Genomic DNA, 17,564 nt, shown 5'->3' with positions numbered 1-17,564 from the left:
AGATAGAGAGATAGAGAGATAGAGAGAGAGACACACAGAGAGAGAGAGAGAGAGAGAGAGAGAGAGAGAGTGAGAGAGACAGAGAGAGAGACAGAGAGAGAGAGAGGTAAAAAAAATTCAATTCAATAGGTTCAATATGCCTATTCGGCATATTGAACCGTCAGCCTAATGTGCCTCTTCTTTGACTTATCGGACAAACGGCCCTTCGGAACAATGGGTTCCGTTCTCCTAACATTGAACCGTCGGCATAGTGGCATGTCGATCTAATGGGAAATATTTCGGACCATTGAGACGTTGGAACAAAAGGGGCGTCCGAATTACAGCATGGCACCCTCTGCTCGACCCGTCCTAGCCGGCTGAGACTATCGTGGTCTCATGAGCACACATAGTGTTTATCTCTGTAGATCAGTCCAGCCGCTAGCCCGTGGAAAGAGTCTCCCAGACATTCAAAATGATAAGAGGATGTTTTACTTTGTGATGAAGAAAGCAGCGCCCCAGCCTGCAAGTCTGCAGATTGTTCTGTCCCGGGATTAAACAATTGTCTGAGGAAATCACAACAAATGATGAAGCAATCAAACTAATTGATCCGTAGGCCAGATGATAAAAGATTAACTGAATTGAATTAACTGACAGCAAGAGGGTCACTTAGTTATTAATTCTGATTGGTTGATTTATTTTAGTTTAGAGTTTTTTGGACAACGCAAGGCCATGCTCATATGTGGAAATCAATTGCTACGCAGACAATGCCAGACTGAAATTCCTGGGGTACTCAAACTGGAATACTGGGAAGGTCTCATGAGACCATCTCCATCTTCCCCAACATCATATAATGCGGAGCTAAATAGTGATGTTTGACTATGAGTTGGTCTTTGTGGTACATGACCAACATCGTTGGAACTATTTTGGGATTTCTCTTATAATTTATTGGTAATAAATTGATGTCAATGCAAGTATGTCTTGGAGATTACATCCTGCAGGGAAGATATAATTGGAAATAAAAGGAGGTAGGTGAGTTCAAGGTTCACATTTGTATTTATTTGTTGTACAACTAGCAGTAAAATGCTTACTTTGCCTGCTCTTTTGAATATACTCAAACAATAAATGATAATCATAAAGTTTATTACAAGTATAAGATTGTACAGGTGAACTACAAGTATGCATACAAGTAAGATGTTGGTGTTCTCTGATGTTGGTGACCTCTGATACTGATGTTGTTGCCCTCTGACCCTGGCTATGCCTGAAATTCTGCTACTTTGGCTTCATGTTATGATCTTTAAGGATATGCTGCCGTCTGCTGGAAGCCAGGGCACATTACAGACGGACATGCTTAGGGGATTCCTTTCAAAGGTGGTAGGTGAAGTCCGACAGCAGGGTCTGAAACAGGCTTTCCTCATTAGAAGGGAATCATCTTCTTGACAAAACCCGGCCACTTGGGAAGTGGACGGGTTCTTCTACAAGCCTGTATTGTATTCAGGACCGTCAATCTGAGTAGGTAGACTAGTCTTTCCTCTGAAATTGTTTAACTTAACTTTCTTTATCCGATTCTCTCACAGACAGTCTTAATGGGTGATCGGTTAATTGGTCGGTTCATTTGTGTGGTTCGACTTCGTAGCCTATACTGTTTACGGCGAGAGATTTAGAAGTGTTGGCTAAAATTTAAACGATCAACATGACTGGTTCTAATTAGATTCAGAATCAGAATTACTTTTATTACATCTTATTGTACTAGTACACAAGAATGCCATTATTTTTAGTGGATTTTAGTGGATCCTCGCTGTGCAGAGCTTACGCGCCCACTTCACGCCATCCCATAATATCCCCAGTCAGACAGCTCCTGCAGTGGTCCGCCACGAGAGAGGCCAATGTTTTGTCCATTTTTCTGCCTCATGTCATAAAGTAGCTAATTAGTGTCAACCAGCATAATTAATGTGATGTTTCCCGTTTCAGCTGGCGGCATGAAAACCACAAGGCTCGTTACTCAGTTATTGGTTCTGACAGGAGTGCTGCTGCTAGACACTCCAGTCGAAGTCGGTGTGGTTCAAGAAGAAGGGGATTTATGTGAAAGGGAGCATCTATGCAAAAGAAAAGAAAATATAATTTGTTTGCCGGATGTGTCTTCATAGTGAATATGTAGTTGTGGTAAACTTTTGATTGAGCATAAACAGTTACCCTCATTATAATGCATTTTGCAAGTTTAGCATTATAAAATATATAGGATGTTTTATGTTGGATATTTGAAACCCTTATAGATCCACCATTTATCATTAGATATCCCACCTATCTATCGACCGGAAGACTTAACACGTTAATCATACAAATACAAATAGCTTACCTAGCCCATTAGAATTTGCTTTTCAATGCATCACCAGTATGTGTGTGTGTGTGTGTGTGTGTGTGTGTGTGTGTGTGTGTGTGTGCGTGTGCGTGTGTGCGTGTGTGTGTGTGTGTGTGTGTGTGTACACTTGATTGGTTTTCTGTGAAAGTGTGATATTTGGCACCAGCAATGATCTGTACTTCAAGAGATGTCAAGAAGTTGTGTAATATACTTCAACTGTACAGAGAGGGAGTGGGAGAGAGACAACCACCATAAGCACCGGCCTCATCCTGTCTCCTGTCTCTAGCTTTCTTCCGGGCTCACCCCACCTGTGTTTCTCGCTGCCTGTTACCTCTCTACGTCTCTGCCTGCCTCCACGTGTCTCTACTGATGCCTTCCAGATGTTTGTTACTGAAGGTACTTCACATCTGCCTTTGTTATCAGACAAAATGCATATTCATGTTACTTTTTTGAACCTAATATCTTTTTCGCACCTATTTTGTAAAGATTTTTTGATATATACGATTCAAAATATTGATGTTTCAGTGTTTTGACATTGTATTGTGGATTTGTGATGGATCAATAAGTGCTTCAGCCCTTTACTGAGCCAAAAATACTTATTCTATGTGTATATTAATGGCTATTGTGTGTGACATGGTGTGTTAATAATAACACTGATGTTCTCCAAAAGGAAACATGGGTAGAGAGAAAGAGCAGTACAATACTTTTGTTCCGTCAAGAACAAGAAAATACCCGTTAAATCCCAAGGAAGTTCAAAGTTCTTCTGGATCCAGCCTATTACAAATCATGAGCTGTGTTGGAAATTGCTTACTGCTCATTCCTAATCTCATTTAGGGTTTTTACTGGGAGACTAAATAGTTTACTCCAATATAATTTAGATACAAACAGATCTTCACAAACAATGAAGATATAATGATGCATAGTTTTGCTGAAAAAATATTTAGTAGTAGCCAGTGAGCCATTACAATGCATCTGTTGTTTCACAGACAATTAACTGGCCTAATTTTTTTTGCACTAAGTTAATAGGGGGCAAAGGTAATCCTGGTCTGGTATTGGAGCAGCAAAATGCAGGGAAAGACAGGCAATGCAATAATTACGAAAACAAACACTAACATGCCATGTGAAGTTTGTCTTACATATGGGGCCGGCTCCCAGAGAGCCAATTTATTGATCTCCTGTTCTTAACCCACACGTATGCTATTCTTATCTACATTTGACGTATTGTTCGACGTCTATCGGTTACAAATAGCACGCACACACACACACGCTCGCACGCACCAACACGTACGCACACACACACGCACGCACACAAGCAAGCATGCACGCACACACACACACACGCACACACCAACACACGCCGGCGCACGCACGCATGCACACACTCAAGAATTTCAAGAATGCTCGCAAAAGCTGGCGGTTTTCGTGCTCTGTTAAAATCTACTGTTTTGAAATAGGTATGGAGAACGTTATTATTGTGATTGTGGGGGCATCTCCCAAGAGGGTATTATTATAGCAGAAAACCTTTCATTTGACTCAATTAGAGTTGTGTATTGTTGCCTGGTAACGGTTATTAAATGATCTGCCCCTGGCGCTACCCACCATTTATTGATCATTTATTGATCATCAGGGTGTTCAACTCCGCTTTTCCGGTCCAGTCAGGCTCTATTAAAGCCATGTTCGGACCTGACCTTTTGCCCAATGTCATAACGGGGACAGGAAAGTATATAGTTGGTCACTTGAATAGTCCTCATTAGGATGTACTATTGTTTTGTTGTTTGCATATTATGTTACAGTACAACAACATTTTGACCTTTTTCTTTCTGCTCAGTCCACTCAGGATGAGTGTACACTGAAAGGCACTGGATAACACCAACTCACCCTCATTCATCATCTGCCTCAGTGCGGTGAATGGATATCCTTACTCTCTAAATTACATGACCCAGTGACAGAGAGCTAAAAGCAAGATTTGTTAGGGCAATTGCCCCGAATTATGAATAATTCTCAATCAGATATCTCCGGTTTTGTCCTTCAGTGATGCTAGTTTGCAGAACTCGTTGTGCCATTAATGACGTATTGTATGTCTGTATTCTTAATAAAACGTTTGATATGGGAACCAGCAGTGATGAATAAATGATGAATATATTCTAGTATCAAACTCACCCATGATTGATTTAGTTTATAATTCAGAAAACGGCACCTATTATTCTTTATTGAAATGTATCTAAGGCCGATGGAATGACGATGATGGAAGGTGCGTAAACTGTGTGTACCAGTTATCCCCAAAAAGCTTTCTTCATTAACTGTGGTTCTGGCTGGAATTCTAATCTTTTGTGTCAATCATATCGAGTCATTTTTAGTTCCCTGTGCCTACAGTTTTTACGTGCGATAGAGAGAACGGGTATTTACTGTATGCATACAGTAACATGTCTAATTGCTTGTTTGTGTTTGTTATAACGGTAAGCAGAAGTTCAAGGACGTTCTAATCACTTGGAAGAATGTCTTGGCACCGGCAGCTGGCTTCCACTATGCCTGTTGTTCTGAGCTCAATAGAACAAATGAGAGAGTGAGAGAGTGAGAAGCACTGCAAACTACAAGCAAATATGTTAAGGTTTGACATACCTGAAGATTTGTATCACTAGTGCGTGTGTGTGTGTGTGTGTGTGTGCGTGCGTGCGTGCGTGTGTGCGCGTTGCGTGCGTTTGTGTGCGCGTGCGTGTGTGTTAGTGTGTGTGCTTGATGTAACAAAGCCCTAATGTTGGGCAAAAAATCGATAACATTTACTTAAAAAATTGAATTTGTGGGAATTAAATATAGGGTGTTTTATAAAATGAAATGATTTGCAGTGCAACAATACTAATTATCAATTAGTAATAAATGTTAATTCAATAATATGTAGGAATAAATGCAGGTCTTTATTTATTCCTCTACACAAGGAAAGAGCATTTATATTCCTGTTATATTCATGTTTGATATGGTCGTGTCACCATGTACCCAGTGGCAGTGATAATCTTATCTAATAGGCAACACTGAGCCTATGTGTTAATGTTTAAGAAGAGAAAAGAAAAAACTACAATCAAGAAAGGATGCCAAACCTGGTATATCCAAGGTCTCTTTATCTGAACACAGTATTTTTACACTTGGAATGTAGTGCAAATTAAACCACAGCCTGTCAATCGTAGGCAACTGCCGAGGATAAGGCAAATGGATTGCAATGAGGAGAAAGGGTTTAATTATTTGTCAAGAACTCCAGAGTTGAGTGCACTCCAGAAAGAAATGGACTGATTGTTTCAGCAAGCCGATTAATGCTTGAGGTAGCTATTCACAGCGCACTTCCGCCCCTATCTATCAAAAACTTGCATACAATAAGTCCCTTCCTAGAAAGAGAGTGATCTCTAAACTTTATTATGTTTTTTAAACGCTGATCGCATCCTGAACCCGAGGTGAAGTATGTATAACACAGTACTGAACATAGCACTGTAGTACAACACAGTACTAAACATTTACTGTAGTACAAACACAGTACTGAACATATACTGTGTAGTGCAACACAGTACTGAACATATACTGTAGTACAACACGGTACTGAACATATACTGCACTACAACACAGAAACTGAACATATACGTAGTACAACACACTACTGATGATACTACTGTAGTAGAAACACAGTACTGACTGGTATACTCTACTACATCACAGTACTGAACATTGTACTGTACTACAACACAGTTCTGAATGTGTACTGTACTACAAAATAGAACTGAACATAGAACTGTACTACAGCATAGTACTGAACATATACTCTACTACAATACAGTATTGAACATAGTACTGTAATACAACACAGAACTGAAATTGTGCGGTAATACAACCCAGTACTGCACATTTACTGTACTACCAAGTATGGAAAAAGGCTGGATGCCAACTCAGACTACCTTCTGGCTATCCTCACCCGTGTCAGTTGATGTGCTTGCCTTTCTTCAGCTGGCCTCTTTATGAAGCGGCTACCATCAGACTGATAAACACTGTTGATCTAATAAGATGGCACGCAGCCTCCTACTCATGAGGCGAGAGCTGATTACGCTGAGGTGGAGATGTTGGGGCCCTTCTCTCAAGGCTTTCCCACTGCATCGTAGGCGGTGTCTCCTGCAGTGTAACCATGTAGCACAAAAAAACAATTTAACAGCTAGGATCAAAGTGTTGGAAACTAGTTTTGGAAACTAAATCCATACCTGGAGAATTCAAAACGGCTCATTAACTTCTCTCCGGTCAAACAAATGTGGATTGTCTTGAGGTTCTTATGTGTTGGTCAGCTTATTTTCAGGTTTGTGTGTGAATGTGTGTGTGTGTGTGTGTGTGTGTTTGTGTGTGGTGTGTGTGTGTGTGTGTGTGTGGTGTGTGTGTGTGTGTGTGTGTGTGTGGTGTGTGTGTGTGTGTGTGTGTGTGGGGTGTGTGAGTACGTGTGCGTGTACGTGTTGTGTTTACATACGTTGTGTGTGCTGTGTCAGTGAGTGCGTACGTGTGTGTGTGTTTGTGTGTGTGTGTGTGTGTGTGTGTGTGTGTGTGTGTGTGTGTGTGTGTGTATGTACGTTTGTGTGTGTACGTATATGTGTGTGTGGTACGTGTGGGTGTGTGTGTGTCAATTACTATGGAGGACAAAGCCCAAAGAGTATTGTATCTAAATCTATAACCTGGAGTATCCAGATCTGCTCATTAACTTCTCTCAAGTCAAACAAATGTGTATAGGTCTTGAGGTTCATATGTATTGATCAGCTTAATAGTGTATGTCTGTATGTGTGTGTGTGTGTGTAGGGCAAAGTTCTCAGGCTGTATCGCTAACTGAACCACGCTTCAGCCACCTTACTCCACATAAGGCAGACTCATATGGCAATGATTCGTGATGCAATCAGTGGGATGGGTGTTGACTTTACCACGCACGCCTTTAGTGCTGTGTGCGTGCACCTGTGTGTGCGCTTGTGTGTACAGTCAGTAAATGCTGAAACGGCTGTGGCTTAAACCCATTCAGGCATCTTTATTTAAACCATGGCAAAGGAGGGACAAGGGGGCTGGGGATGAAAAAGGTAAGGTAGGCTCTGCTGGACCTGGGTCTCCTGTCTCTTAGGAGGATCACCCTTGGATCGGGCCTGGGTCGGGGGCAACATAGGGCCGCAGACGTTAGCAGACCCAGGAAGAGGGTTTAGCTTCGGCCAGCCTTATTTGCTCCTTATACTCTTGGGGAGTCCTTCAGTCCCAAGCGGTCTTCATGTAACCCATCAGGTTCTTCTTTAACAGATGCTCGGCCAGAGGCCGCTTACCGTACTTAGCGTGCTACCAGCTTTCCCCCTCTTGTCAATCACCTTTTCCAACTGCCTTCCACCCTGCCTGCCTGCACTGTCCCTCCCCAGCCCTGAGGGGGGCCCTCTCTAGCCATGTGGGGAGCTGAGGGCCTCCCGTCCCTCTCCAGCCCTGTCCCTCCCCAGCCCTGTCCCTCCCCAGCCCTGTCCATCACCGGCCCTGTGCGGAGCTGAGAGCCTCCTGGTCCTCCCCATTACCCGTCTGTGGGTCTCCCCATCAGATTCAGGGAGAGAGCAGCTGAAGAGCGAACGTCAGACCGAGAGAGACGGAGAGAACTACAATTAAACAGTCGATTTATCTGATGCTGGAGCTCTGGAGACACCCGAGGGGCTGCTCTGGGAGTGCACAGGTTTTTCATGACATTAGGGGACTCAAATGAGGGGAGAGAAGAGTGAGACTTTCATGAGGGGGAGAGAACGAGAGAGACTTTCATGACGGGGAGAGAAGAGAGAGACCGTCATGACGGGGAGAGAAGAAAGAGACTTTCATGACGGGGAGAGAAGAGAAGAGACCGTCAGTGACAGGGAAAGACGAGAGAGAGGACGTCATTTGGGGAGAGAAGAGAGGAGACCGTCATGACGGGGAGAGAAGAGAGAGAACGTCATTTGGGGAGAGAAGAGAGACTGTCATGACGGGGACAGAAGAGAGGGACCGTCATGACGGGACAGAAGAGAGAGACCGTCGTGAGGTGGCCGAGATGAGAGGAGTCATGAGGGGGAGAGAGACGAGAGGAGTCATGGGGGGGAGAGACGAGAGAACCATCAGACTTCCAGAAACGAGGGCCCCCTGCGGACCTGTTGACTCCAAGAGCTCCTCACCCTCAGGCCCCCAGCGAGCTGACACACAGACCCCCGCCTGCTCCCAGATGGTCGCTCGTGAGGAAGAGCTAAGGACCGCCTAGCTGACTGACTAGTCCGGGCGGCAGAAGCTCAGGAGTAGAGCTGTTGACGGGGTAACCGTCAACCAAACCGTCAACCACCTCGACACTATTTTTAAATTAGTGCGAGGTGTCTCTGAGTCGCTCTGTGTGGTTCGACTCCGCCGTCGGAGTGTGAATGTGTGGATAAATCGTTCTGCAGGGTACTTTGAAAGAAACGTCTGCTAAATCCCCTAAATGTAAATGTACTAAACACACCGCTGCAGCATTTGGATGCTAAACACACAGCGCTAAGTGACCGTTGATAAGCACATGCTCACATATAGCACACTATGTAGTCACAGGCTCTCCACGGCTCCTGCCCGGTTTGTGAGAATTACGTCAACACGACAGGCCACAAGGGGAGCCAGGGCTTCGTAGTGCACGGATTGGCCGTTGCCATAACGATGAGGGCGGCTTGAAGCCGGGGAAGGGGAGGGGACTAGGGCCAACTATTTTAAGCCCTGCGCACAGCTTCGCTCTCCTCGCCTCCTTCTCTCCCTCACTGCATGCTAGGTGCAAGCGCGCACATGTGTGTGTGTTTATTTATATGCCCCCGCCCCCCCCTCTCTCTCTCCGTGCCTCATGCACTCCAGTCTGCCAGATCTTCATTCAGTCCTCATCTTGCGTCCTGGCCAGGGCACTGCTGACCTTCTCCCCCCATCCCTGAGCTTCCAGAGGGTGCTCCTCTGCTTCTTCGTGGTCCTCCTCTTCCTCGTGGTCCTCGCCATCCCCCTCCGCCTGCCCGTTGCAGCGAGCGGAGGCTGTGGATTTAGCCGGCACCGTGGGAGGCAGGCTCGATCGAGTGGCTTAAAGATAGAGACGGGGACGTAAAGAGAGAGAGAGAAGGGAGAGGAGAAGCCTGTGGATGATCTCGTCACTCCTGTAAGTAAGCAATGACTCCCCCCCCCCACCCCTCCCCTCCCTCTCCCCACTCCTCTACAAACTTGTGTCATCTATGTTGGCCGTTGCATGATAATGACCTCATCTTGCCTCGGGGGTTTGTGGGTTTGAGGAGCAGTAGCAGGTGTGTGAACCTTTCAGGTGGCACCCAGATTTGTTAAGTCATAGCGATATACGGAGGTGGAGACGAGGGTCCGGTGAAGGAGGTATATCAATGGTTGGTCTGATGGCTTAGATGAACATGCGTTACATTCGTTTCAGTTATTTTGTCCTTATATGCCAAAGCAACCAAAGCAAAACTGCAGCATGCCCTCCATGTGTCTCTCGCTCAGTCTCTCTGTGGGTCTCGCTGCTGTCTCAATGTGTGCCCCAGGCATCAGTGCTCAGGTGTGCACTGACCGTGTGGATGAGTGTTAAGGCAACAAGGGCACTTTTAATCCCAGTTGTCTAAGCTGCAGCACACACACACACTGTTTACACGAGCAGAGGGTGTGTATGTGGGTATGTGTCTACACACATCTTCATCGACTTAGTGTTTGTTCTTGGTTCGATCATACAGACCTATTCATTATCATTTTTTATTAAATATATATATTTTCATATACATATTAAATATGTAGTTAGCTTCATTATCCTTGTGACACTCATTAGCCCTTAGTGATAATACCAACATAAAACAATGGTGCTATTATGGATTATTATGGCTTTTTCTCCAACCATTGGCAGCGCATAAATCAGCTTCTCTCCTGGAGCGAGTTCATGATAATACAGTACAGCACTAGTTCACATCTCAAGTCACATGACAGTAGCACCACCTTAAAACAAACGCCAGCAAGGGGTTTGTGTTTTGAATGGGCTCTCTTGTGATCCCCGGGTCCTGACGGACACCATGTGTACCGTCCTTATGCTGCTCTCAGGAGCAGAGACACATTCAGCAACCGAAGGTATCTCTACTGCAGGGGATAGGGATACGTCAAACAGGAGTAAGACTCACATACTTTGTTCTAGCATGTCAATCGATCATGAATCTGAGAAATAAGTATCGATATGGGTGGATCTATGTATGTTTTTGCTTCTGTGATTGTGAGGGTGGCCATGAAAGTGTTGCTCGTGTGCATAATTTACACCATGACACTTGTTTAAGAGCAGCTTGAATGTCAGTAACCAGTGAGTAATGTGAGTGAGAACTCACTGACCTGTGATGGTGGTGTCTGTTGTCTCATCAACTCCTGACATAGCTATAGTCATCTCACCTTTCTTTAAATGTACATGTAATTACTTAACCCTACTCTGCGAGATTGTTTAAGCTGTTAACTGTCTGTTCTGTTTCTTGTGGTGTTTGCACTCTTAACTTGGAATTGAACATAGGAGTAACTCCAGTCTAGACTCTGTCATAGGTTTTCATTCTGAATGGTGATTCATGATGATTATAATCATGACTCCTGCAGTATGATCTAAATGCAAGCAACCATTTTTACTTCTTCTCACTGATATATATTTCAGTATGGATGATTTGGTGTGTTTGTTTTGGTGTGATGTGTCTGCAACTATATTTGAGTGAGTGTGAGAGTGACCATAGCCATGAAGATCTCATAGGGGTGTGTGTCTCCCTGGTGTGTGTTTTTTCAACGAGGCAGTAGTTCTGAATGGGCTTCATTCAGCGACAGTGTTGCCCGTGGCCAGATACGAGCCCATCTTGGGAGTCTGGTAAAAGTCATCCTGCTGTAAGCGAAACCACTTAACGTGTCTTGTTATATCATCTGTGAAGGCCTGCTCTTTTGCTTGCAACAAGAGACCATATTGTTCTTGGTTGGCTTGAACTTTATTTCCAGGCTTTATTGCTCGTTAATTGCCTCTGTGATTGACAATCTGTGGGGTCAACATTGCTTATTTGAGAATCAGGTCCTAGTACCTAGTATCTAGATGGTTGGTCATGGGATGTTTTGCATTAGTACAGAGTGACTGATTAGGGACCTGGGTCCTTATAGATTTGACATTTGTACTTGAATGCTTGAATCTGAACTTCTTCGTCATCAACTTATTGAATATTTCATAATGGTTCCTCTCATTGATTACTGAAACCGGCAGCAGTATCCATGACTATTGGAAAATCCACAAATTGGTGGTTGAAAAAGATGTCTGCAAATATATCCAAACACAGATCGTAGGTTTTTGGAGCACATTGAAGATAGCTCATTCAGAAGAAGATAAACATTGTTGTCCCTCAACTATGGCACATGTAGTTGTGTTTGGCTCACGTGGCTCTCATTCAAACTCTGAACAAGTAATAAATTAAAACAAATGATTAATACTTTAGTTAATAAATATTAATCTAGCACAGTAGAGTCAATGTGTTCTTTGCCCCCATGTGGGATTTGGCCTCACGGTCTGGACTCTCCGTCCGGACAAAATCTTGGGAACATGAGGACAAGCAGGCCTACACCACCCAGCAGATCAAAGACGCGTCCGCCACGACTGGAGGATTATTTATGACATATTGGTAATGGGGCTGTGATCACAGAAGTAGCTCAACATCTGAGAACAAAGCATTCTGTTCTCTGAAACACAAGTTCACTGAAAGCCCATAAGATGTGGAATATTAGAAATGACAGTTCAATGCTCTGTTCAAATCTGCAACCCAAACAAATGTATTTTCTACCATCTAAATGGATTAAATCCAATGTTAAGCATTGACTGGTGCTCGCAGACTAACGGTGCCCCTTGTATTAGACACATCCGCTCTGTGATTTAGAATGAGCGGCTGCATCCGTTTCCTCCGAGGTGACTTCATTTCATCCAAGATAGAGCCCATGCACCCATTTCTCTTTTCCACACACGTTCACTGACACAACTAATCATCGCGTCGTTGCAACCGTTATAGTTACATTGACATCTACATTTAGGGCATTTTGCTGACGCTTTTATCAAAAGCGACTGACAACCATTCATTCACCTAAGCACACCGACGGAGTCAACCACGCCTGGCATCAGCCAGCTCGTCAGGAGCAGTCAAGGTGAGGCGTATGGCCCAGGGACACCTCGGCACTCAGCTAGGAGGAGCCGGGGATCAAACTAGCAAACCTCCGGTTACCAGTCAACCCGTTTTACCTCCTGAGCTACTGCCGCCCTAGTTACAGTAACAGCTATGCATAACGACATTTTACAAACAGTCTCAAATACTGGTATGACTCCCCGGCAGTCTGTGTGCTCTCCGAATGAATCCATTCCTCTCCAACACCAAACCACCACAGTGGCGTCATGCAACGGCTGTTACATCTGGCTATCTCTCTGAGGCCTGTAGCGTGACACAGCTGATCTGGTCATGAGGCGGTTGGCGGTGGCTGGCCTGGCAGGTCATCCCCCCCTCCCCCCAAAGCTCTCAGGGGGAGCAGAGGAGCCGAGGAGCTTTAGATCATTGCCATCTTTTCTTTACCCGTGATACCGTCCCCCCCCCGGCGTCAAAGAGCAGAAGAGGGCCCCGATGGATGGGTGTGTGATCGTATGTTGAGGACGGCGGGGGCGGGGCTGTGAGTCACCGCTATCTCCTCCAGGGAGGGGGGGAAGCAGGCCCAAGTGGAACATGCAGCACTGACGTCAAGACGAGGAGACACATTCAGCACAGGTGATGTAGATCACCCCGGCAGACAGAAAGGTCAGGAGAGCTGTGTCCGATCTTGAAATATATATTTTAGAACGCAGGTGTCATAGTGTGCTTACACCTGATTGCTGAGTCCGAGCCTGTTGTTGAAAATTACTGCAGACAAAATTAGGTATATATGTCTCATGGTTTTACGTTAAACATTTTTGTACAGTTGTACTATCAAGTGGTCAATCACTGCGATTGGGGCAATGGAGTGATCCTTTGAATAAATGTCTGTCAAGTCCCTATGGACAAGTGTCGGTGGCAAAACCCTATGTATCGCTGGGGAACATTACCGCTTCTCGTCAAAGGTGGTGCCAAAATGAATATAGTGGATAGGAGGAGGAGGAGTTGGGGTTCCCAACCTTTGTCCCCAGGTTGACCACAAAATAATTACCAAGAGCTTTACGCAGACCACCTCATATGCAAACGGTACAATATAGATGAATGTGCTGGCTGAGCAAATAGTGCCAGTGGGTCATTAATACACCAGTATACGTGCAAGGAGGACAGTGTGTTAGTAAAAAACATCAGGGAGGGACATTTAAATGGAAAGAACTTGATTGCATGCAACTATGAAAATAATATTTAAATAAAAACACAAACACACACCCACCACAACCTGTGGTACACACACACCATAACCTGTGATACACACACCAACCAAAACCTGTGGTACACACACCAACCAAAAACCTGTTGCACACACACCCACCAAACCTGTGGTGCACACACCCAACATAATCTTTGGTACACACACACACACACACACACACACACACACCATAACCTGTGGTACACACACCCAACATAATCTGTGGTACACACACCCACCATAACCTGAGGTACACACCCACCATAACCTGTGATACACACACCAACAATAACTTGTGGTGCACATACCCACCAGTGGTGGGTGTGTGATATAAAACATCCTTTTAAAGGAATTGCGGAAATATTCTTGCATAAAATAAGCACTGAATGTTTATCATACTTTCTTTTTTCAGTTTGAGTTGAGGCTGGTCGTTGTTTTCTGAGGTGAAGCTGAATGTTGCAATACATGTTGATAAGGAATGTCCAATAGTGTGTTAAATGCAACAACACAATTTGTTATAAGGAAAGGGAAGGCTGTGTGTTGTTTACTAGATAATGAGCAACTGATTTGGGCTTTTGACAGGAAAATCTATCAAAACTACTATAAAAAGTCTCTCCAAAGATTTACCACTTTATCAAACTACAATAAAATGTATTATGATACCATAAGGGCAGTCGGTGCAATCACTGTTTCTAATTTGCTCAAATTGGTGGCAGGCGATGCCTCCCATCAAGTGACATCACGTTGAGCCAATAAGAGACCCATTGGATCCAATTTCAGCCATTAGGAGCCAGCAAGGCTTTGCCTGTGACATGTTTTTCTTTTCCTTTTTTCCGACTTCTGACATCAGCCCTTTGCTTGCGGCGGTGCGCTCAGGGAGCATGTCAACAATGGACTAGTCTGCTGTTGACCCAGCAACATGAGGTGTTTGTTGTGCTTGTGTAGCCCCAGTGTTTACAGTAGGTCCACTGTCCACACACACATCATGCATGGGGCAGGAGGGGCAGGGGACTGCCAAGGGGCTGGGGATAAACAGAGAGAGGCAGGAAGACAGAGGATGTATTGTTACGTCGTCTGCGTTGTTGACGGTAACATTCACCAGCCTTAATCTGAGGTGTCTCAACAGTACGCTCCACTGTACACCATTAATACCAGCCGGGCCTCATCGACTTTACACTTCTTTAGTGATCATTTGAGGAGTGTTATTGTGTCCATATAGCGCTGTGCCATTTGAAGGTGACCTCTTAAATGTTCATCACGATAAAGTGCATCGGTTTTGAGACATAAGATGCATCTTATTGTTAACCTACCTTTGCAATACCAACACTATTTACTATTAACCTCTTTAAATCATACAGTAATATGTGAAGAAGAACATTCTGGCAAAATAAATTATTCAAAATAATAACAATAAAAGGTTATAATTCAGGCTGTGTTGAATGAAAGGCTATGTTTCAGTCTTTCAAACAGCTGACCACCAATATCAATGTCCGGATCAAATCAGGACCTTGGGAAATGTAATTATAAGAGATGAGCAGGGCCAGATTTTCTGTGATGCATGGGACGTCCACAGAGAGGCTGGTCATTGTTACTTAACCATTATTAAATAACCCTATTATTATTATGTTTCCCCTGAATCCATCCCTAGCGCCCCCTTTCACCTCTGAGAGGCACTGCACTCAAAGGACAAGGCTACCATGAGCAGCTTGGTGTGTGTGCGTGTGTGCTGGGGCAGACAGTAATGTGACTGCAGGGAAAGGTTTGGCTTGAGTGCACATCAACCCTGTATCAACACACATGCACACACTCAAACCCACACGACAACACACTCACAGATGCATGGACGTTGTAGACACACAAACATTTGTGCTCTTTTTCTTTTTCTCCCTTCACGTGCACGGGCGCACACTAATCTGCTGTTTCACCACAGGAAAGTAAATGGCATGACGGGAGAAGACACAAAGTTCTGAAGAAAGAAAGAAAGAGGAGTCCTATTTATTTATGTCTCACCACAAGCCTTGACGTGGGCAGGTATTCTGAAGCTGTGCTTCCCTCTCTATTGTGCGTTCTAAAGCTGCGTTCTGCACGCGTTCGTTCAGGTTTTACCTTCAATGCACAAACCTTCTCAGGGTCTTTCCAGCTGAGCACAGCGTTCTGAATAGAAAAGTAGAAAGGACTACGCAATTATGTACATACTTAAATAAAACACAATCTTTCAAAGCTGACCATCTATCCACATGGTTAACTTCAGCCATACCAAACGCAACCAGGATTACACTTATGGCTTGTGATGGGGTTGGCTTTTCATTAAAAGGTGTATATTTATTGTACTAGACCAATCTTGAAAATGTCATAACCTTAAAAAAAAGATAATAATGATCACCTTTACTACACCTTTGATAATGATCACCTTTATTAGTCGTAATGTTTCGCTCCTAGACCTTCATCAAACTGATCTCTGGTCAGTGAACATAATGAACTAACAAATGAGAGAAAAAAGAGACAAAAGGCGTAGAGGAGGGAAACAAAAACACTGTGGCTGAGACACAGATATAGCACATGTACGCATCATGTGTTGTGTTAGGCAGCGCACATGAATATGTGTCATAGCTCATAGGCCCGGTGAACCATAAGACACGCTCAGCTCATGTGTTTATTGTAGCTGACCCACTTCTCAATGAGCAGCCAGGACAGAAGGGTAATTGTTTACATTTTCAATGTGTTATCAAATAATAGCGGACCACAAAAGCAGCAGTTTCAGAAGATCTTGTAGGCTATTTAAAACCCTATGATTTCAGGAAGTTCATTTAGATATAGCATTTGTCCCCATGCTGAAAAATGTACCAATTAAAATCAAATGAGGCTAATGTTTTTAAATTTCCAGAGGGAGAATGTTGTGTTCAGTCTGTTCTGTACACAATACGCATTTGTGGACAATGTGCAAGATCCCCTTCAAATCCGCAAAATATTGTAAAAAATTGTAACCAATGTGTCCTCTTAAAAGGGAGCCATAGTTTCTAAAACCATTACTGTGTCAAATCGTTTTTAATGCATTCTATACAAACCACATATTCAAATGAGAGTGTTGCTAACAAGAAAGGTGCTTTCCATGTGAGCTTCAAATCATACAGATCAAAAGATTCTGGTGCATTACGAGATCGACAATACATGAAATATCCAGTTTTTCCAGGGCTTGTTGAACTAGGATGGCCAGCAGGATAAGACGATCGTGTTGAGGCATAATAGTTCAATAAATAATAGTTTTAATGCTTTGCAGTGAATGATCAAACGATTCTCCTTTAAGGATGTAAAATACTTTTTCAAGTTAGCTACTAATTAGCAAATTGTAATTATTTTTCGACTTGCTGTACCAAAATACAGACTTGTATTGAACGAAAAAACACATTCAGCCCATGCTCAATGCCATTAAATAAAAGCAAAGTAGCCTAACGTGTTATGTCTCAGAGAAGAAAACAAAGACAATCATTGTTATCATTGATTTTAAGAAATTACCTCTATGTCCACTCTAGAGGCGTGGGAGAGGGAGAAGGAGAGAGATAGAGGGAGAAGGAGAGCGATAGAGAGGAAGGAGAGGGATAGAGGGAGAAGGAGAGCGATAGAGAGGAAGGAGAGAGATAGAGGGAGAAGGAGAGCGATAGAGAGGAAGGAGAGGGATAGAGGGAGAAGGAGAGAGATAGGGGGAGAAGGAGAGAGATAGAGGGAGAAGGAGAGAGATAGAGGGAGAAGGAGAGAGATAGAGGGAGAAGGAGAGAGATAGAGAAGAAGGAGAGGGATAGAGGGAGAATGAGAGATATAGAGG

General features: G+C 43.9%; 1 protein-coding gene across 3 annotated transcripts in view; it reads left to right on the top strand.

Moving 5' to 3' along the window:
* Nucleotides 1-256: 256 nt before the first annotated feature.
* The window catches only part of cdk18 (cyclin dependent kinase 18), a 45,558-nt gene continuing 28,250 nt past the window's right edge, over nucleotides 257-17,564 (top strand). The window contains exon 1 of one of the 3 annotated variants that reach the window (XM_030364093.1): nucleotides 257-2,731. In XM_030364093.1, coding sequence (XP_030219953.1) covers nucleotides 2,705-2,731 — 27 coding nt within the window. In that variant the 5' untranslated portion in view covers nucleotides 257-2,704. Of the gene's footprint in view, nucleotides 2,732-8,714; nucleotides 9,492-12,982; nucleotides 13,132-17,564 lie in introns of those variants that run through there. The other 2 variants (XM_030364100.1, XM_030364107.1) reach the window with 2 other exon arrangements.

Source organism: Gadus morhua, chromosome 1 (assembly GCF_902167405.1).
Source record: "Gadus morhua chromosome 1, gadMor3.0, whole genome shotgun sequence".
Lineage (NCBI taxonomy): Eukaryota > Metazoa > Chordata > Actinopteri > Gadiformes > Gadidae > Gadus > Gadus morhua.
The sequence above is the reverse complement of the archived record's forward strand: the minus strand, read 5'-3'. Positions and strand labels throughout refer to the sequence as shown.